The 21961-nt window shown below is 43.7% G+C and overlaps 1 protein-coding gene across 3 annotated transcripts in view; it reads right to left on the bottom strand.

The window, feature by feature from the left end:
- The window catches only part of ARHGAP10 (Rho GTPase activating protein 10), an 849665-nt gene that overhangs the window by 610173 nt on the left and 217531 nt on the right, over positions 1–21961 (bottom strand). For all 3 annotated transcript variants that reach the window (XM_069242631.1, XM_069242629.1, XM_069242630.1), the window contains exon 3: positions 3553–3614. In XM_069242631.1, coding sequence (XP_069098732.1) covers positions 3553–3614 — 62 coding nt within the window. The remainder of the gene's footprint in view (positions 1–3552; positions 3615–21961) is intronic.

The raw sequence follows: 21961 nt of genomic DNA, 5'->3' as shown, positions 1-21961 counted from the left end.
GTGCCCTGCCTCCTTCGTCAGCATTCCCTTTTCGTAACTTCAGCAGAAAGGCATCGCAAAGTGAGATGTACCATTTCACAGGTGGCTTCTGGCCTAAATGTAGCCCAACAATGGTTCCTGGGTTGATATACTACTGAGGAAGATCAATGACAAACAGGAAGCAGGAGAAGGCTTGGAAAATAGGGTAAGCGCTGATGTAGCAGTGAAAAACTTATCCAATGAAGAAGCCTTGAGGGCAGCTCATATGAAATGACTTGAACGCATGCCTACTGATGCTAAACACAGCCTTCATTACCTGCCATTGCCAGCAGGGAAACAAATAGGATCAAAATCATTATTTCAAATATCTAAAATAACAATGCAGTCATTTATTCCTGTACTGCCATCGGGCCAAAACCTCCTTAACAGCGTGCAGGAACCAAAGGGGCAGGAAAGCGAAGAGCCAGCTGCTTAGGTGTAAAAGCCTCACTTTCTATGCAGCTCAATAAATGTAATGTAAACAGAGTGGAACGCCTCACCCTCACCTTGTAGCAGAACCCTGATGCTCAGGGAAAATGGAAGGAAGTTTCACAAAATTGGTGAGCCCAGGTCAAAGAAGAAAACCACAAAGTAGTAATTTTGCATTCCGTTCCCACATCTTCGCAAACATTTTTTGAGAAACCCCCTGATGAAAGGTATTTTTCTCCTTTAACGAGAAATGCTGGTCACATAGTCATTCTAGTTGTAGGATGGTCAGCAATAATTGATTCACCTAGAAAAGGTTCTACAAGTAGATTAGAGAGTCCAGTAAAAACATGATGTAAATTGAGCAGCGCTGCGGAACACGGGTGAGTGAGTTATTCTGGCCTCTTCATGTCCATTCCAACTATATTGCTGTTTATGGACACCGCCAAACAGACTCAACAGATACATTACTACTTGGGCTATGTCCAAGTTAAAGATACAAATATTTAAGACATCTGTATTTGTAAATAGGACTATATTAAACAATGGACTGTGTCCAAATGGAAACCGCATTTTTCAAAAATAGACACACAAAAGAACTTCACACAAACATATGATGAAATCTGCCCTTGATGTTTTTCAAGGACGATATTACTGCTGATGTCAAACTGGACATCGTTTAGGATACTATGAAACAAGAATTCATAATGCTGTAATTGGCTTAACATCTAAAAAATAAAATTAGGAATATAGACATTTAAAATGAGATCCAGTTAATAGAAAACTCCCACATCTCCTCATGTCAACCAAGCCATATTTATGGAACCACAGAGAATAAACTAGCAATAAAATAATGCTGTTAGCGAGGAAGCGGGGCAATGTGTGGAGTCTCAGGAGGCCAAACTCTTGGGAGACCCATTCAAAAGGGTGAGTATTGGCAACCTACTCTAAGAGTCAAGCTCATTCATCAATGCAATTATATTAAATAATGGAAACATGTCTACAAAGGAGAGAACAGTAGCCCAACCATCACTGAATATTTGGAAGCGTCATATGTTCCTGATAATCTAAGAGATAATGTAAAGAGCAGAACTACTTATAATTAAACTGACTGAATCACCTCAAAATGTCTCAAGTCTAAAAAGAAACAAGGCACCAGTCACAGAAAATGAAATCCCAACAGACACAGAATGACTACAAGCAGCAAAACCCACAATTAGAAAGCTTACTAAATATATTCTATAAAATCAAAACAATAAAAAAAAAGGTCAATAATTCCACATAGTAAAACACTATTTGATTACTTTGCTTCTACCAATGTTGTGACTGTTACAATACTTAAGGTCTCAATTGTATTAAAAAGCAAATAAGGTAAGGAAACAACAAATTGGCATTCAATTTCATTATTAAATACAGAACATCAATTGTACACAAAAATCAGAGCACAAAGACCATTAAAAATTCTTCCATTTTTAAAACACCAACTCAGAAAGGGTTTGTTGAAAATAACCAGTAGCAGCTCACCAGGGTTACAGGGGGCCGGCCTGTGGCCAATCTTGACGCTACTCAGAGCATTAGGATTGGCTGGGAGCAACACAGTGCCGGCCTGGAGAGAGCCTACTGTGCATGTGTGTTTGGCCGGCGAGAGACAGCCGGCCAAACATACATGCACACTGAGGGGAGTGCTCTGTGCACTCCGCTCCATGGTTGTCATCCCAATTGCCCCGGCACTTTTACCACAAACGATAATAAACATAGTTTATTATTGTTTTGTGGCAAAAGGTTTGCAGCTGCTGCTGCTTGGGGGGGGGCAGGGGGGACGACGCTCTGCAAAATAACTATTTAATAACAATACTAGATTATCTGATCACATTGTTAATCTCACTGAGAGTTGAACCATGTAATTTATGTAATTGCCTTTGATATACAAAAGGTGGTCAATCATGTGCTATAGCCCTTTGAACAAGAAACACTAGAAAGGCTAACAAAGGTGACTTGTGTTTATTATTAAAGAATTATTAAAGAATTAAACAAAATGGTGATGGCAGAATGCAAGAATTAATTTCAGCCACTGCTAATTACTCAGCATCATATTCCAGTCTATTGTTTTCCTCCACTCTGCCACTCTACACACAGAGTGGCCACGTACAAAATAAGTCTTAGTCCTGCTCCAACGGAACAGCACATATTGATATGCCAGGTCTCCTCCAGGTAAGCACACAAACAAGCACAGACCAGTGTTGGCCAATTTAGGGCTCATCAGTGAAGTATTGTTTCATTCCTATGGCACAGTGAGCACAAGACCCGCATCTGGACATACCCGTCACCCTTAAGGCATCACATTGACTAAAACAAAGAGATGATGGGTGGAATGCTTGAATTAATCTCAGCCACTGGTTATTATTCGGGGGAGGGTTAATGTATATCACAATGACAAAGGCATTGAGGTATAGATTCATGTGCCACCAAGATGCAGACCCAGTTGTCTGGCCAAATCCACCCAAACCGCTCGGCTCTGTTAAAGGCAATTTTGAAAGCCATGGTAGTTTTATTGTGGAGTTTTATTCTCTTTCTAAACATTGCATCTATACCACCAACTTGTACGGTTCCAATAATTTGGTCAGCATCTAGTAACATGTATATCAGACAGGTGTAACGTTATTGGCTTTAACATTGCTTTATTTATTGACAGTAAGAGACTGACATTCTGGTCAATTATTTCTATTTGGGATGGATTCAACACAATGGCCTCTCCCTCAAGAGGCAGAACTGCGTTGCATTGAGCTTGATCTATGCAATTTGTGATGCGTTGAAAATCTACTTGTGTTTCTTTATATGATGTATTCAGATATAAACCAGTCAGAGATACTAATGGGAGTAGGGAAAAGAAAACTGAAAGAAATGACGCAGACATAAGACAGATAATTTTAATCATGGGGCACAATACACTGAAGCCCAAGAAAAACATGATTTTTTTGTTAGAAATGCTGTATTGATTTGCTCTTCAATAAAAATATTCAAACAAAAAAGTGATACACGTAAATCCATGTCACAGATTCTTATATTGGTCAATACTAAAACAGGCGCATCAAATAATGTGCAACCTACCATTATTTCCCTCTGGTCTTCCAGGGTTCTTAAAAAGCTTGAAAATTCCCGTAGAGAGGCATCTGCAATGTGAAATAATGATATTGATTTTTATTTAATCATAAAACGAGACAACAGACTTGTTTTCCTAATCAGATTTCTATTTTTGAAAAGAACAATTGCACAGTGAAAAGAAAAGTCAATACTCATATCACAATTTAATCACCACTTTGGGAAAGATGCAATATAAAGTTCAATAAATCTCTAAAGGGAATACAAGGAACAAAACGTTCCCATACATCAGAGTTCCACCATATATCAAGGTAGTCACAAGATTGGGTGAAAAGATAAAGATAAAATCACCTCATTTAACAATAAATTAGCAATTCACCCCTTTTCGTGTGGGTCTCCATTCCCCTGACCCATAGCCCATATAAAGGGAGGCTAGGATCATCCATGAGGTCTCTTCATCTAGCTTTTATGTTTAGATAAAACTCTAAGGGCCTAGTTACAAATTTGGCAGACCAAGAACCGGCAAACCTGCAGTGGCAGTTGAACCACCACACTCCTGGTGGTCCAACTGTCAGAGGACCACCACCACCACAGGGATCATGGATCCCATAGGGGTGGTGGCCATCAGAGTCGTGGTCAGCCACGGCAGCGCTGAGTTCAGCGACGTCGTGCTGATCACGAGTCCCCCGTCTGCCAGCCTTTTCTTGCCAGGATCCCCGCCATGAAAAGGGTGGCCGAAAGCCAGTGCGGGGTGGCCAAAGCGGGGCCCCTGCACTGCCCATACTACAGGTATGGGCACTGCAGGGGCCCCCCTGCCAGCACCCTCGGAAAGCACACTGTCTGCTGCAGTGGTGTTGTGTCGCAGCATTGTCATCAGCTCCCTTAAGGAAGCCCTAGGCCTATGCCGTGGCACTGTTTCCGCCAGTCTGACCAGCGGAAACGTCGTAATACGATGTTTCCGTCTGTCAGCCCAGTAGAAATATCGCAATACGACTGAGGGGGAGGCCACCGGTTTGACGGCAGCCTCCTCCCTGCAGCTCTGACGCTCGGATCATTCCGACCTCCAAAGTTGTAATGAGGCCCTAAGTTCTGTTTGAGTGCTTTGGCCCAATTGAGCCTGGTAATAGGAGTAAATTCCTGCCACAACTTAAGAAGAAATCATATTTGCATTTGTTTGTTGAAGGTGTAACAGATATTTTACATTTTAACAGTATTACAGGTGCAGGCATCTGATCAAATACAGCATTCATTTTAATGCACCTTTTAAAAGATCTACCGCGCTTACCTGATAACCTATTAATATAAGAGTTTTCAGTGCCTTCAGATGATCAACCAAAGTTCTCTTTCTAGAAGGCAACTTTTTGTGTGTGACCTGCTTCGACTTTGCTTTTTTATCTGCAGCCCACACCTGGTAGTCAAGCAATGTTCATCTTGTCCAGAAGCTCCTCTTAAGAAAGGTGGAGAAACTTGTAGTCAAGAAAGAGCAGCATAATTTAGTCCTTGGTGATAATGATGGACCTCGTGAAATGTCTGGGTACTGTGTAGGACATGTTCTTACAGTGAAGTGTGCTACCCAGACACAGGGCACATGTAGAAATGTGTTATGACAATGTTGAGATTTGTAACGGTACTCACATAACTGAAAGAATGCTCCTGAAGCAGTATTCAAAGAACCAAGCACCTATATTCTGAGGATATTATGTTGTAAGACTTTTGGGACAGCGCAGGACCATATGTTATGGATAATGATCGCATACACAATAAAAAAACAAGAGGATTACCCAGTCGCGAAAACAACTTAATTAGGTGTATAACAAACTAAATAACTATCTTCTTCCACTCTCTCACATATAGAATACAAAGCAGGGATTGGCAGGCAGTTTGTTCATTCACACTTATCTGCAAGGATTCGCGGAAGTACCGACCAGTGGGGTCCTCTAGTGCTCTATGCGGAAAACATGGATCAACCAGGTCACGCCCTTTGCTAATTTGGCCAAATGGTTGTCTTCAGAAGGAAGCCCCCTTCCTTTAGACAACATGTAACCTAACCTCTCCACAGACGTCAACACGATATAAGTTAGTCATATGCATTTAATCACTCTGTACACATCAATGTTAATGGCATGTCTACACTATCGGGTTGTTTAACTATAGCTGTATTTTAATGTCCTTTCAGTGATTTTTATACAGAGATTGTGTTAACTGCCTGCTTTTCTTGATGTTTTAGGCCACCACACTTACTTCAAAATGAGACTGCAATTTGGCTAGTGAGGGACATTTTAAACTGGCTCAACACAGTCCCACGTGGTTCTTCCCTTTGTGTCTTTTATCAGAGAATTCCGATACTAGTAGAGACATCCATTTCAATACGTCTTGTCGTCTTTTCTCTCCCTCTGGGCACGGTTTTCATTGGTAATATACATGTAGTATGAAGATGTGCAGCATTCATTATTTAGATTTGCCATTTCCAAGTCACCATATTTAGAACTGGAAAACACCAGTTTGTCTAGATAAATGTCAACCTAGCGGTGAAGTAACCCTGCGTGTGAAGCACCTGGCACCAACACAAAACACCATACCTAAAAACCCCTATTCCCTGTTTGATAACAAGAAGATACCCTTCTCTGCTCAAGAATTCCTTAGAGTCATGTGGAGGCTAAAGTAAATTGCTACTGTCTATCTTACTCCCTCTCATTTGTCATCCTTGTGTCAACGTTCAATCCGATCTGGTGGAGACTAAATTGTTTAGTTACTCTTAATTAGTGGAAATTATTCCACCTCAATGTTTCATGAGAAGAGCCCACCGATGCTAAGAGTGACCTGTTTCTACACAATTACGTTATTGTAAATAAACCTGAAAAAATAAAAACTATACAGATAATCCACAATAGAAAAAAAACTGGAATAACAAAGGCATTTGCAGATTAAATTTCAAGATTAGTTGATTAAAAAGACATTAAAATAAAGGGGCTAAAATGATTCAAGTGACATGACTGCTATAAAAGATCTGGATAGATTTGCAGGCGGGTATGGAAAACATTTGGTAAGGGGGACAGTGTAAGGTTAAGTTATATTCATGGGAGGTTGGATCAAGTACATTTTCGTTGTAAAGGAGTTTGTCACAGCAGTTTTATTTTAGGAGTAATTCCAATGTTACTATGTGACGGTATTATTTGCAGTAACAATGATAAATATGATGCAGTAGTAATGATGACTTTTTTCATGGAGTGCTTAGTACTGCTATTTATTTGTCCTGCTACCCTAAATTGTAATGTACTTTGTACACGTTTCCTTTGTCTGGACCTTCCTTATCACAACTTTTCTTTTAACTTTATTTGTAATAAAGCAACAACTGAATATAGTAGATGCATTCCCGGCCACCAGAAATCAACAATGTTTGTGCTCAATTTATATGGATTGTCCATATGCAACCCTCTTCAGAGCCTCACTGCTAGTTCTCAGTGTAAACACTGTTATAACATTATAATATTATTACTACAAATGCGCCTACTATTTTGGATTTATGCGGTCAATATTTACATAATATTTACATTTCCTACTCCCTTGTTCTGTAAAATGTTTAAATTAACCAACTTACAACATTCTGAATCTGTTATAATTCCACGAGCCATCAAACATGCTGAGGAGTCCACCCCTTTACCCAACTGTGATCTTCGGTATTGGCACAGAATTTGGTTGGTCATTGAATACAATAATTCTTCTACCCTAACAAGGGTCTCACAATAGGCATATTCATCTGTCAAGTGTTACACAAAGTTTTTTCCAATAGGAGCCAGAATGCTTTCCTTTAGTGAGCCACAATCTTATTGACTACGCCCAACGTTTCCACTTTAGCATTCCAGATGATTGAGCATTAAGCATTGGGATAATTTGTCCTTCTCAATTCTGTTCTACTTTCTGTTGGACTGCTGCTAATATTCTCTTTCTATCCTGGAGGTCTGTCATTGTGAAAATCATGGTCTATCCCCCACACTCTTAAGCAGGTTCCTCATCACTATATATTATTCCAGATAGATTTGAGCTGAGATCATTCATCTTCAGGTCTCACTTTGCTGAAGTCAATGTAGGTTCCTCACCATCAATTACAGCAGATATACCACAGACTCTGATCTGGAACTGCCTAACAAAAACCCACAAGGTGCTCAGTTACTGCAATAGTGTTTTTTAGGATAGTGTTTTTTGGCCATTTAGTCACTAATTGTGTCACCTGCACTTGCTGTTTTCTGGCTTGTTAACCCTTATTTCATGATATTGTCTGCTCCGTTAGGCTGCGTGATCACTGACCTTATCAAATGTGTTCTCAAAGCAAGGGATGGCTAACTCTCTCCGATCAAGGGAGCCCAGATTCTGATCTGTAGTAAGGCAGTCTATGTCAAATGGTAACCATTTTGTAGGTTTAGCTTTCACATTATATGCAGTAAACAGGTCCTTACTAGTCTCATTCAATTTATTTTTTGTTCTTTTTGACTCCCATGTTCACTGTTAGAGCTCTACACACCTTCTGTATTGAGCCTAAATGTTTCTTCTAGTTACTGTCCACTCTCCAATATGACTGCCAGCATCTCTCCTCAGATTTTAGGTCTGCAGCAGAGCGATGAAGGCAATATTTGTGCTTCTTCTATTTTAATGGCTGTTCAATGCAGATGTCAATCAAAACTACTGTACCCTCTCTTTTTGGCAATTACCTTACTAGTCCTCGGTGGCATCATCCACAGTCACAGTCTGCTCTATTGCACTATCCAAAACCACCTTCCGATCCTCTCTGGAGTTACAGTTAAGTGCAATCATACCCCATATATTTTCATAGATCCCCTGATGTCACATGCTGTCAGTTCTGCTCTCTGCTAAATACTGCCTACCAACACAATTCTACAAGGGATCCAGGCATTCTTCTCCATACTCCATCTCCAACCCCAACTGTCAGGCTCCTAGTCACATCAGTCTCCCACTAGTGGGGGCAGGTCTTAATCACAAGGCTTATCAATTTTGTTCCCTTTGCTGTGACAAAGTAGCCTCTTTCTAGCCTTGTTACCCCAACTTTTGGCCTGTTTGTGAGTGTATGTCAGGATGTTTGTCACTGTTTTCACTGTCTCACTGGGATCCTGATGGCTAGGCCCCAGTGCTCATAGTGAAAACACTATGTTTTCAGTATGTTTGTTATGTGTCACTGGGACCCTGCTAGTCAGGACCCCAGTGCTCATAAGGTTGTGGCCTATATGTATGTGTCACTGGGACCCTGTCACACAGGGCCCCAGTGCTCATAGGTGTGCATGTATGTGTTCCCTGTGTGGTGCCTAACTGTCTCACTGAGGCTCTGCTAACCAGAACCTCAGTGGTTATGCTCTCTCATTACTTTTAAATTGTCACTAACAGGCTAGTGACCAATTTTACCAATTTACATTGGCTTACTGGAACACCCTTATAATTCCCTAGTATATGGTACTAAGGTACCCAGGGTATTGGGGTTCCAGGAGATCCCTATGGGCTGCAGCATTTCTTTTGCCACCCATAGGGAGCTCTGACAATTCTTACACAGGCCTGCCACTGCAGCCTGAGTGAAATAACGTCCACGTTATTTCACAGCCATTTTACACTGCACTTAAGTAACTTATAAGTCACCTATATGTCTAACCTTTACCTGGTAAAGGTTAGGTGCAAAGTTACTTAGTGTGTGGGCACCCTGGCACTAGCCAAGGTGCCCCCACATTGTTCAGAGCCAATTCCCTGAACTTTGTGAGTGCGGGGACACCATTACACGCGTGCACTACATATAGGTCACTACCTATATGTAGCTTCACAATGGTAACTCCGAATATGGCCATGTAACATGTCTATGATCATGGAATTGCCCCCTCTATGCCATCCTGGCATAGTTGGCACAATCCCATGATCCCAGTGGTCTGTAGCACAGACCCTGGTACTGCCAAACTGCCCTTCCTGGGGTTTCACTGCAGCTGCTGCTGCTGCCAACCCCTCAGACAGGCAGCTGCCCTCCTGGGGTCCAGCCAGGCCTGGCCCAGGATGGCAGAACAAAGAACTTCCTCTGAGAGAGGGTGTGACACCCTCTCCCTTTGGAAAATGGTGTGAAGGCAGGGGAGGAGTAGCCTCCCCCAGCCTCTGGAAATGCTTTGTTGGGCACAGAGGTGCCCAATTCTGCATAAGCCAGTCTACACCGGTTCAGGGACCCCTTAGCCCCTGCTCTGGCACGAAACTGGACAAAGGAAAGGGGAGTGACCACTCCCCTGACCTGCACCTCCCCTGGGAGGTGTCCAGAGCTCCTCCAGTGTGCTCTAGACCTCTGCCATCTTGGAAACAGAGGTGCTGCTGGCACACTGGACTGCTCTGAGTGGCCAGTGCCACCAGGTGACGTCAGAGACTCCTGCTGATAGGCTCCTTCAGGTGTTAGTAGCCTATCCTCTCTCCTAGGTAGCCAAACCCTCTTTTCTGGCTATTTAGGGTATCTGTCTCTGGGGAAACTTCAGATAACGAATGCATGAGCTCAGCCGAGTTCCTCTGCATCTCTCTCTTCACCTTCTGATAAGGAATCGACTGCTGACCGCGCTGGAAGCCTGCAAACCTGCAACATAGTAGCAAAGACGACTACTGCAACTCTGTAACGCTGATCCTGCCGCCTTCTCGACTGTTTTCCTGCTTGTGCATGCTGTGGGGGTAGCCTGCCTCCTCTCTGCACCAGAAGCTCCGAAGAAATCTCCCGTGGGTCGACGGAATCTTCCCCCTGCAACCGCAGGCACCAAAAAGCTGCATTACCGGTCCCTTGGGTCTCCTCTCAGCACGACGAGCGAGGTCCCTCGAATCCAGCGACTCTGTCCAAGTGACCCCCACAGTCCAGTGACTCTTCAGTCCAAGTTTGGTGGAGGTAAGTCCTTGCCTCACCTCGCTGGGCTGCATTGCTGGGAACCGCGACTTTGCAGCTACTCCGGCCCCTGTGCACTTCCAGCGGAAATCCTTTGTGCACAGCCAAGCCTGGGTCCACGGCACTCTAACCTGCATTGCACGACTTTCTAAGTTGGTCTCCGGCGACGTGGGACTCCTTTGTGCAAAATCGGCGAGCACCGTTTCACGCATCCTCGTAGTGCCTGTTTCTGGCACTTCTCCGGGTGCTACCTGCTTCAGTGAGGGCTCTTTGTCTTGCTCGACGTCCCCTCTCTCTTCAGGTCCAATTTGCGACCTCCTGGTCCCTCCTGGGCCCCAGCAGCGTCCAAAAACGCCAAACGCACGATTTGCGGCTAGCAAGGCTTGTTGGCGTTCTTTCGGCGGGAAAACACTTCTGCACGACTCTCCAAGGCGAGAGGGATCCGTCCACCAAAGGGGAAGTCTCTAGCCCTTTTCGTTCCTGCAGAAACCTCAGCTTCTTCTGTCCAGTCGAAGCTTCTTTGCACCCGCAGCTGGCATTTCCTGGGCATCTGCCCATCTCCGACTTGCTTGTGACTTTTGCACTTGGTCCCCTTGTTCCACAGGTACCCTAGATTGGAAATCCACAGTTGTTGCATTGCTGGTTTGTGTCTTTCCTGCATTATTCCTCTAACACGACTACTTTGTCCTTAGGGGAACTTTAGTGCACTTTGCACTCACTTTTCAGGGTCTTGGGGAGGGTTATTTTTCTAACTCTCACTATTTTCTAATAGTCCCAGCGACCCTCTACAAGGTCACATAGGTTTGGGGTCCATTCGTGGTTCGCATTCCACTTTTGGAGTATATGGTTTGTGTTGCCCCTATCCCTATGTTTCCCCATTGCATCCTATTGTAACTATACATTGTTTGCACTGTTTTCTAAGACTATACTGCATATTTTTGCTATTGTGTATATATATCTTGTGTATATTTCCTATCCTCTCACTGAGGGTACACTCTAAGATACTTTGGCATATTGTCATAAAAATAAAGTACCTTTATTTTTAGTATAACTGTGTATTGTGTTTTCTTATGATATTGTGCATATGACACTAAGTGGTACTGTGGTAGCTTCACACGTCTCCTAGTTCAGCCTAAGCTGCTCTGCTAAGCTACCATTATCTATCAGCCTAAGCTGCTAGACACCCTATACACTAATAAGGGATAACTGGGCCTGGTGCAAGGTGCAAGTACCCCTTGGTACTCACTACAAGCCAGTCCAGCCTCCTACATTGGTTGTGCAGTGGTGGGATAAGTGCTTGAGACTACTTACCACTCTTGTCATTGTACTTTTCATAAGAGAAAAATATACAAAACAAGGTCAGTGTATATACACATAGCCAAAAAGTTTTGCATTTCCTCTTTTCACTCTTTTCTAAGTGCTGAAAAGTACTTCTAAACTTTCAAAAAGTTCTTAAAAGTTTAAAAAGTTTTTTTTTGTCTTTCCAAAAAGTTCTGAAAACTTTTTTCTCTTTTTCTATCACTTTAACTCTCTCTAAAAAATGTCTGGCACAGGCCAAAGTGTTGATCTGTCCAAACTTGCATATGACAACCTTAGCTGGAAAAGAGCAAGGAGTCTCTGTATAGAGAGAGGTTTGAGTGTAGGGAAAAATCCTTCCTTGGAACTGTTACTTAACATGCTTAGAGAACAGGATAAGGCCATAGGTGCCCCATCTGTTGAAAAAGTACCTAATAGTTCCCAATCTGATTCAGGGACTCCCCCAGGAAAAGATTCAGGAAAGAAACTTCCTAGCCTGCCCATTACTAGACAATCTAGCATAGATGGTAATGATGATGAGCCACACCAAATAAATAGTGTTGTCTCACATCATAGCAAAAGCATTTATTCTCACCATACTGGTAGTAATGTTTCTGTAAACCAAGCTGTTAGGGTGGCTTCTGTAAGGGACAGGTCTCCTTCTGTTCATTCCCATCATAGCTCTGTTTCTAGAAATGTCCCTCCCACCAACCCTGATGACAGAATGTTAGAGAGGGAACTCAATAAGTTGAGGGTGGAACAAACCAGACTGAAGCTTAAAAAGCAACAGCTGGATTTGGATAGACAGTCTTTTGAATTAGAGAAGGAAAGACAGAAGTTGGGTTTAGATACCCATGGTGGCAGCAGCAGTATTCCCCATAGTCATCCTGCAAAAGAGCATGATTCCAGGAATCTGCACAAGATAGTTCCCCCTTATAAGGAGGGGGATGACATTAACAAGTGGTTTGCTGCACTTGAGAGGGCCTGTGTTGTACAGGATGTCCCTCAAAGGCAGTGGGCTGCTATCCTATGGCTATCATTTAGTGGAAAAGGTAGGGATAGGCTCCTTACTGTGAAAGAAAATGATGCCAATAATTTTACAGTTCTTAAGAATGCACTCCTGGATGGTTATGGCTTAACCACTGAACAGTACAGGATAAAGTTCAGAGAGACCAAAAAGGAGTCTTCACAAGACTGGGTTGATTTCATTGACCATTCAGTGAAGGCCTTGGAGGGGTGGTTACATGGCAGTAAAGTTACTGATTATGAAAGCCTGTATAACACAATCCTGAGAGAGCATATACTTAATAATTGTGTGTCTGATTTGTTGCACCAGTACCTGGTAGACTCTGATCTGACCTCTCCCCAAGAATTGGGAAAGAAGGCAGACAAATGGGTCAGAACAAGGGTGAACAGAAAAGTTCATACAGGGGGTGACAAAGATGGCAATAAGAAGAAAGATGGTGAAAAATCTCAAGATAAGCATGGGGATAAGGGTAAAACCAAAGATCCCACTTCAAATCTTAAACACTCTTCAGAGGGTGGGGATAAAACTAATTCTTCCTCTTCTTCTCAACCTGCACACATTAAAAAGCCTTGGTGCTTTGTGTGTAAAAACAGAGGCCATAGGCCAGGGGATAAGTCCTGTCCAGGTAAACCCCCTGAGCCTACCACCACTAATACATCAAGCTCTAGTGCCCCTAGCAGTAGTGGTACTAGTGGTGGGACTGCTGGCAACAGTCAAGTTAAGGGTGTAGTTGGGTTCACTTTTGGGTCCATAGTAGAAACTGGGGTAGTCACTCCCAAGACAGTTTCTGTCACACCTAGTGGCATTGGCCTTGCCACACTGGCTGCTTGTCCCCTTACAATGGATAAGTACAGGCAGACAGTTTCAATAAATGGTGTTGAGGCCTTGGCCTACAGGGACACAGGTGCCAGTTTCACTTTGGTGACTGAAAACCTAGTGCACCCTGATCAACACATCATTGGACAACAGTATAAGATTATTGATGTCCATAACTCCACTAAGTTTCTTCCCTTAGCTATAATTCAGTTTAGTTGGGGTGGAGTTACTGGCCCTAAGCAGGTGGTGGTATCACCTAGCTTACCTGTAGACTGTCTCTTAGGTAATGACCTAGAGGCCTCAGGTTGGGCTGATGTAGAGTTTTATGCCCATGCAGCCATGCTGGGCATCCCTGAGGAATTGTTCCCTCTCATTTCTACTGAAATGAAAAAGCAAAGGAGAGAAGGCCTGAAAACTCAGGAACCCTCTCCATCAACAGGTAAAAAGGGTATCACAGTATCCCCTAACCACCCTACCATTCAGGATACCATTCCTGTGGTGGGAGAAACCTCTCCTGGGGTGGCACCTGTTCCAAGGGAATCATCAGTTGGCAAAACTGTACTCCCTGAGGTGGAAGTACCTCTCTGTGGGATAACTAACATTGGTGAGAAAAAGAGCACCATTTTAGTTAACATGGAGCATCCCTCTAACCCTCACAGAGAAACTTTAGTGCAGAAACTCTGCACTGCCTCACAACACTTAGGACAGCATCCCTGCCCTAGTGTGGAGCTGATAGGACAGCATCCCTGCCCTGCTCCAACCCAAGAGAAACAGCATCCCTGTTCTCTCTTCCAGCCATATGGACAAAGTTGTTGCCCAGCTATGGCTTTTCTGAGACAGCATCCCTGTCTGGCATTTCCATCACTACAAATAGGTTCAGTGGACAATTCCCACTGCTCTAAACTAAAACTTACTGATAGAAACTCTGAAAATACATCGTCACATTGTTGCTTAGCTAAAAAACTTCAAACAGGGTGGTTTACATCCCCACAGGGAAGTAACCATATAGTGGATGATAAAGGGAGTAACCAGTCTATTGCAGAGCTACTCTCTACTTATCACCACTTAGACAATAAAGTCTCAACTGGCCAAGGTTAGCCTTATTGTCCTTCGTTTGGGGGGGGGGGTTGTGTGAGAAAGTAGCCTCTTTCTAGCCTTGTTACCCCCACTTTTGGCCTGTTTGTGAGTGTATGTCAGGATGTTTGTCACTGTTTTCACTGTCTCACTGGGATCCTGATGGCTAGGCCCCAGTGCTCATAGTGAAAACACTATGTTTTCAGTATGTTTGTTATGTGTCACTGGGACCCTGCTAGTCAGGACCCCAGTGCTCATAAGGTTGTGGCCTATATGTATGTGTCACTGGGACCCTGTCACACAGGGCCCCAGTGCTCATAGGTGTGCATGTATGTGTTCCCTGTGTGGTGCCTAACTGTCTCACTGAGGCTCTGCTAACCAGAACCTCAGTGGTTATGCTCTCTCATTACTTTTAAATTGTCACTAACAGGCTAGTGACCAATTTTACCAATTTACATTGGCTTACTGGAACACCCTTATAATTCCCTAGTATATGGTACTAAGGTACCCAGGGTATTGGGGTTCCAGGAGATCCCTATGGGCTGCAGCATTTCTTTTGCCACCCATAGGGAGCTCTGACAATTCTTACTCAGGCCTGCCACTGCAGCCTGAGTGAAATAACGTCCACGTTATTTCACAGCCATTTTACACTGCACTTAAGTAATTTATAAGTCACCTATATGTCTAACCTTTACCTGGTAAAGGTTAGGTGCAAAGTTACTTAGTGTGTGGGCACCCTGGCACTAGCCAAGGTGCCCCCACATTGTTCAGAGCCAATTCCCTGAACTTTGTGAGTGCGGGGACACCATTACACGCGTGCACTACATATAGGTCACTACCTATATGTAGCTTCACAATGGTAACTCCGAATATGGCCATGTAACATGTCTATGATCATGGAATTGCCCCCTCTATGCCATCCTGGCATAGTTGGCACAATCCCATGATCCCAGTGGTCTGTAGCACAGACCCTGGTACTGCCAAACTGCCCTTCCTGGGGTTTCACTGCAGCTGCTGCTGCTGCCAACCCCTCAGACAGGCAGCTGCCCTCCTGGGGTCCAGCCAGGCCTGGCCCAGGATGGCAGAACAAAGAACTTCCTCTGAGAGAGGGTGTGACACCCTCTCCCTTTGGAAAATGGTGTGAAGGCAGGGGAGGAGTAGCCTCCCCCAGCCTCTGGAAATGCTTTGTTGGGCACAGAGGTGCCCAATTCTGCATAAGCCAGTCTACACCGGTTCAGGGACCCCTTAGCCCCTGCTCTGGCGCGAAACTGGACAAAGGAAAGGGGAGTGACCACTCCCCTGACCTGCACCTCCCCTGGGAGGTGTCCAGAGCTCCTCCAGTGTGCTCCAGACCTCTGCCATCTTGGAAACAGAGGTGCTGCTGGCACACTGGACTGCTCTGAGTGGCCAGTGCCACCAGGTGACGTCAGAGACTCCTGCTGATAGGCTCCTTCAGGTGTTAGTAGCCTATCCTCTCTCCTAGGTAGCCAAACCCTCTTTTCTGGCTATTTAGGGTCTCTATCTCTGGGGAAACTTTAGATAACGAATGCATGAGCTCAGCCGAGTTCCTCTGCATCTCTCTCTTCACCTTCTGATAAGGAATCGACTGCTGACCGCGCTGGAAGCCTGCAAACCTGCAACATAGTAGCAAAGACGACTACTGCAACTCTGTAACGCTGATCCTGCCGCCTTCTCGACTGTTTTCCTGCTTGTGCATGCTGTGGGGGTAGCCTGCCTCCTCTCTGCACCAGAAGCTCCGAAGAAATCTCCCGTGGGTCGACGGAATCTTCCCCCTGCAACCGCAGGCACCAAAAAGCTGCATTACCGGTCCCTTGGGTCTCCTCTCAGCACGACGAGCGAGGTCCCTCGAATCCATCGACTCTGTCCAAGTGACCCCCACAGTCCAGTGACTCTTCAGTCCAAGTTTGGTGGAGGTAAGTCCTTGCCTCACCTCGCTGGGCTGCATTGCTGGGAACCGCGACTTTGCAGCTACTCCGGCCCCTGTGCACTTCCAGCGGAAATCCTTTGTGCACAGCCAAGCCTGGGTCCACGGCACTCTAACCTGCATTGCACGACTTTCTAAGTTGGTCTCCGCCGACGTGGGACTCCTTTGTGCAACTTCGGCGAGCACCGTTTCACGCATCCTCATAGTGCCTGTTTCTGGCACTTCTCCGGGTGCTACCTGCTTCAGTGAGGGCTCTTTGTCTTGCCCGACGTCCCCTCTCTCTTCAGGTCCAATTTGCGACCTCCTGGTCCCTCCTGGGCCCCAGCAGCGTCCAAAAACGCCAAACGCATGATTTGCGGCTAGCAAGGCTTGTTGGCATTCTTTCGGCGGGAAAACACTTCTGCACGACTCTCCAAGGCGAGAGGGATCCGTCCACCAAAGGGGAAGTCTCTAGCCCTTTTCGTTCCTGCAGAAACCTCAGCTTCTTCTGTCCAGTCGAAGCTTCTTTGCTCCCGCAGCTGGCATTTCCTGGGCATCTGCCCATCTCCGACTTGCTTGTGACTTTTGGACTTGGTCCCCTTGTTCCACAGGTACCCTAGATTGGAAATCCACAGTTGTTGCATTGCTGGTTTGTGTCTTTCCTGCATTATTCCTCTAACACGACTACTTTGTCCTTAGGGGAACTTTAGTGCACTTTGCACTCACTTTTCAGGGTCTTGGGGAGGGTTATTTTTCTAACTCTCACTATTTTCTAATAGTCCCAGCGACCCTCTACAAGGTCACATAGGTTTGGGGTCCATTCGTGGTTCGCATTCCACTTTTGGAGTATATGGTTTGTGTTGCCCCTATCCCTATGTTTCCCCATTGCATCCTATTGTAACTATACATTGTTTGCACTGTTTTCTAAGACTATACTGCATATTTTTGCTATTGTGTATATATATCTTGTGTATATTTCCTATCCTCTCACTGAGGGTACACTCTAAGATACTTTGGCATATTGTCATAAAAATAAAGTACCTTTATTTTTAGTATAACTGTGTATTGTGTTTTCTTATGATATTGTGCATATGACACGAAGTGGTACTGTGGTAGCTTCACACGTCTCCTAGTTCAGCCTAAGCTGCTCTGCTAAGCTACCATTATCTATCAGCCTAAGCTGCTAGACACCCTATACACTAATAAGGGATAACTGGGCCTGGTGCAAGGTGCAAGTACCCCTTGGTACTCACTACAAGCCAGTCCAGCCTCCTACGTTTGCCTCATCAGCAGCCTCAGAAGTCAGTGATGTATCACATTTACTAATGCTGCAGACACTTAGTTTACATTAACATTTTTAGTCCTATGGTGGAATTATTTTAGTATAATTATTGAGATATGTAGGGGTCAAAGGGAGACGTGATCTAACTTCAAATGCATTGGCCATGTCATCCAGTTTCCCATTTCTTGTTGGGAACACATTGAGTTCCCAAAGAGTCCTCTGCTTTTCCTGCTAATGCGCAATATTCTGTTACATTGTCACAATCTCTCTCCTGCTCACTGCAAACCAGTGACCCACTAAATTCTGAAGAGAAGTCTGGTGTATACAGTCAGAGAGAAGGGTCTGTGCAGACTTGCCAACGTTTTAAAGTACATCACAGTGCAAGAAATATGTGGTTAAGTTCTGCCTCCAACCTTGGCAATTTTATTTGTGACAAATATACCACTTGGCAGGTCTCTATTCAGAGTTCCATAGTGGATGGAAAACGGTCTGGAATGCGTCACCAAGAGATTGCCAGTGATTGAGATTATTTCAAGACATTTCTTCTATTACCTTGCTTTTTGCTACAGCAGACAACCTAAGTGCAGGTATGCACAGATGTAAGTCTTGTGCTCATCGTGCCACAGAACTCAAAAAGTACCTCGCTTACAAATTGTAGAGGTGTTGGCTGAGTGGATCCAGATAGATGCATAAATTTGGGGCTGGCGGTGTGGAGATACCTGGGAGATAGCATTGCTGGATGCAGACGATGCCCTTTTATACTTAATGGAACTGGAGCAGTCATTGGCAAGTGAAAGGTAAATATTCAGGATCTATGAAAGATACTCAGGGTTAAGTAATAATTACGAAAAATCACTTCTGTGCCAGAGGGAAGCTCGAGAGACTCCCCCCATGCCTCTTAAGAGTGGTATGTGACCCTCATGAATAACACTAACACCTTTATGAATGAAATGGCAGGAGGAAGTGGGCATTCTGGAGGATGATGAGTGGCAAGAAGCATTACAGCTCCGACTGGAGGTAGCTATACATGCATGATTCTGCATAATTCAACTTAAAATCCTTCACAAAATGTACTACACTAGGACACTCCTACAGGATCGGAAGGGCAGTGAATGACTAATGCCTCAGTGTTTGGCATCAGAGAGGATCCTTTCTACATATGCTATGGGAATGCCCTAGGATTCACTTTGTTATGAGAGGGCATAAAAGTTTGTTTGGAAACAGCAATTCGGAAACCACTTGCATTCCAGGCTTGTTTGACACTGTTGGGGGAAGGGGAGCTTCAGAGCTCATCTCTTATCAGAAGACCCAGGGGAACTTGGGGTTTCCCCTAGGAAAGAGAGATTGTATGGAGATGGGGTAATGTGGCAAGCCCAAGACTGCAAGTTTGGAAGTGGGAGATAGATGTGGGCTGCAACCATGGAAAGTTAGTCAATGATGGGCAGGGCTGCCCAATGAAATTTGAGAAGGTATGGGAGGTGGACTGTGGGGGAATAAGAGAGAGTAATCGTGAGATGGGGGATAGTTGGAAAGGAAGAAAAAAAGTGGAAAAAAGTATGGTTTATGGACATGGAAATGACAAGGAAGTTGGACTTCCTGACAATGCAACGGATTTGCATAGACATGGTGTACCGTGGTGACAGACTTTTTCCTTGATATTTGATATGCTATGTTTTTCCTGTCATGGGGAGCGGGGATCGGAGAGGGTAGATTTCATTGCATCCGTTTGTGTTCTTTTAGGGTTGATGTCTGACTATATAAGTATTAAAAAAAACTATAAATATATTCATAAAAAAGCTCCTTCAAATCCTATTACACCAAATCACTGCAACAAAAACGCAAAGACCATTATTTTCGCCTTTGAAGAGTATACCAGAAACTAATACTGTAACTATATTTCGGTTCACCAACATTCAAAGATACTGTTTATTTGCCTTTTGTTAAGCACAGATTTGTGACTGAGCTCCCTAAACATCTCTCTTAGACTAACATAGACCATGGGTCCAATGTTAACTGCAACTATAGTTATAATCCGTTAGGAGAGATATTACTGTTTGTCAGATCCCTGGTAAAGGAGATGCTAGAAAAGGATGTTTCATTGGATTCCCTAATTCTCTGTGTCTCTTTTTCACAATAAAGAACTGAAGGCCTCATTTAGAGTTTGGCGGACAGGTTACTCCGTCACATATCCCATCATTACAAGTGGATTACATCATATACCAGTTGTTTTAAGGCAGACAGGATATCCGTCACGACTATTATGAAGTAACCCACCTGCCAAACTCTAAATCAGGCACTTGATGTTTAACTTCAAACCACCTCCTTCAGTATGCCTTGGATGCTTAACCTCACTACCATGCGAGAGTCCAGCACTAGCAGGGAATACTTGGCCATCCAGCTGGAGTATATTAGTATTAATGCATCAAGACCGCACCAGCAAACAACCTTAGTTTTCAGAATTGGGGCCAGTCACGTCAAGCCACTATAGGATTCAAAGAAAGGCATCACATAGGTTATGCTAGTTCAGTGATTCACACAACTCAAGTGAATTAAGCCTGAAGAACAATGTAAGAAGAAATGACTGGATCTCAGCAGTTAATTTCAGATTTTTAGAAAAACTGCAAGGTAGTTTTCAAATCTGTCTTTCCAAATGTTTCTGGCTCAGAATTCAGAAAAGCTCATCTCTAATGGGCTACATCAAAAGCAACCAAATGATTGGATGCCATGGCATGCTGAGGCTAACTAGAGTGAAGACGTAAAGAAGTAGGTGTTTCTTGTGAGGAATCAAGTTGATAATTTGGGAAGATTCAACAGCAAAGTCTTCCGGTTTCAGCTCCCTTTTCAAGGCGGTTACTACATCAACCTTTCAAGATCATCTGTCTTGTCCACAGTACGATTAAATTTCAGATAGCGACTCTCAGTAAGTTTGTACATCTTCATAATAGCATTCTTAACTACTACCAATGTTTTCTGAGCTTCAGGATTTCTAAGTATGGACCACTGCCTATCTGTCCCGTGGTTGCCATAGGGCTCACCCTTACCTCTTGTAGAATTGGCCTGAAGGTCACTTTCCTATTCACCCTGGCAGAATGTGTCTCTCATACCTCAAATGGACTGGCTGCTTTGGAATCAGCTCTATAAATGCTTAAAAATGAGTTTCTTCAGGCTAATCAGATCACCTTGAACAGGTTTTTTCACTTGATGATGATGATTCATCTTATTAGGAAACCACACTCTACAGTACCAGAGGCTGTTAACTTCCAGATAGGACCCCAAAAAGTATAGTAAACGAAGTCAGTTTCAAACAGGGGCACTAATCACGAAACAGAACCTTGCCCCCTGTTAACTATAGTGCCTTTCACAAGGTTGTAGTTAATGTGAATCATTTAACTTCCAGCTTTTGTAAATTCACAGCTTAGTAAGTAGCCAGTCATTTCCCAGTTTGCATGTAGAGGTGTTAACTATTTTGTCACCAGTCAGCGACTAACTACAACAATGAGGTTATAAAGTCGTACACTGAAGAGACTATTGTGAGTAATTGTAAACTGCCTCCACTATTTGTAACTGTAAATGAACATATTAAGTACAGAATCCATGCCAATAAAGGCTTGCAGACTTATCCAGTGAGTGGAGCAACGAAAGTTATATTTATTACTCTAACAACTCCTGTACATTTGGCAATTCATATTCAGTGCATTCATTTCAGTTACATGTACATGACTTCCATGCAAGCATTGATTATTTGTAAGTAAAGTGCTGCATATCCTCTGCAAATTTTAAAATTTATAGGCACTGATAAGAGAAGAAGTTAGGAAAGCAATAACAGTGCTTAAAATTAATAAGGCTCCTGGGTCCGACAGGTTTTTTGGCACTTTTTATCAAATATATATTGATAAATTGTCCCCTAAGCTAACCACATTGTTTATCCACTGTGCAGAAACAAAATAATGTTTTGCTTCCATGTAGCAGGCAATAATTGCTGTTATACCCAAGCAAGGCACAAATTAAAAAAATGCTGTGCATCGTCCAGACCTATTGGCTTCCTCAATATAGATGAGAAGCAATATTCTTAAACAACTGCTGTATGATTAGATCATATTTTGC

This window comes from Pleurodeles waltl, chromosome 1_2 (genome assembly GCF_031143425.1).
Source record: "Pleurodeles waltl isolate 20211129_DDA chromosome 1_2, aPleWal1.hap1.20221129, whole genome shotgun sequence".
Classification (NCBI taxonomy): Eukaryota; Metazoa; Chordata; class Amphibia; order Caudata; family Salamandridae; genus Pleurodeles; species Pleurodeles waltl.
Note: the sequence above shows the minus strand (reverse complement) of the source record. Positions and strands in the feature narration are given on the sequence as shown.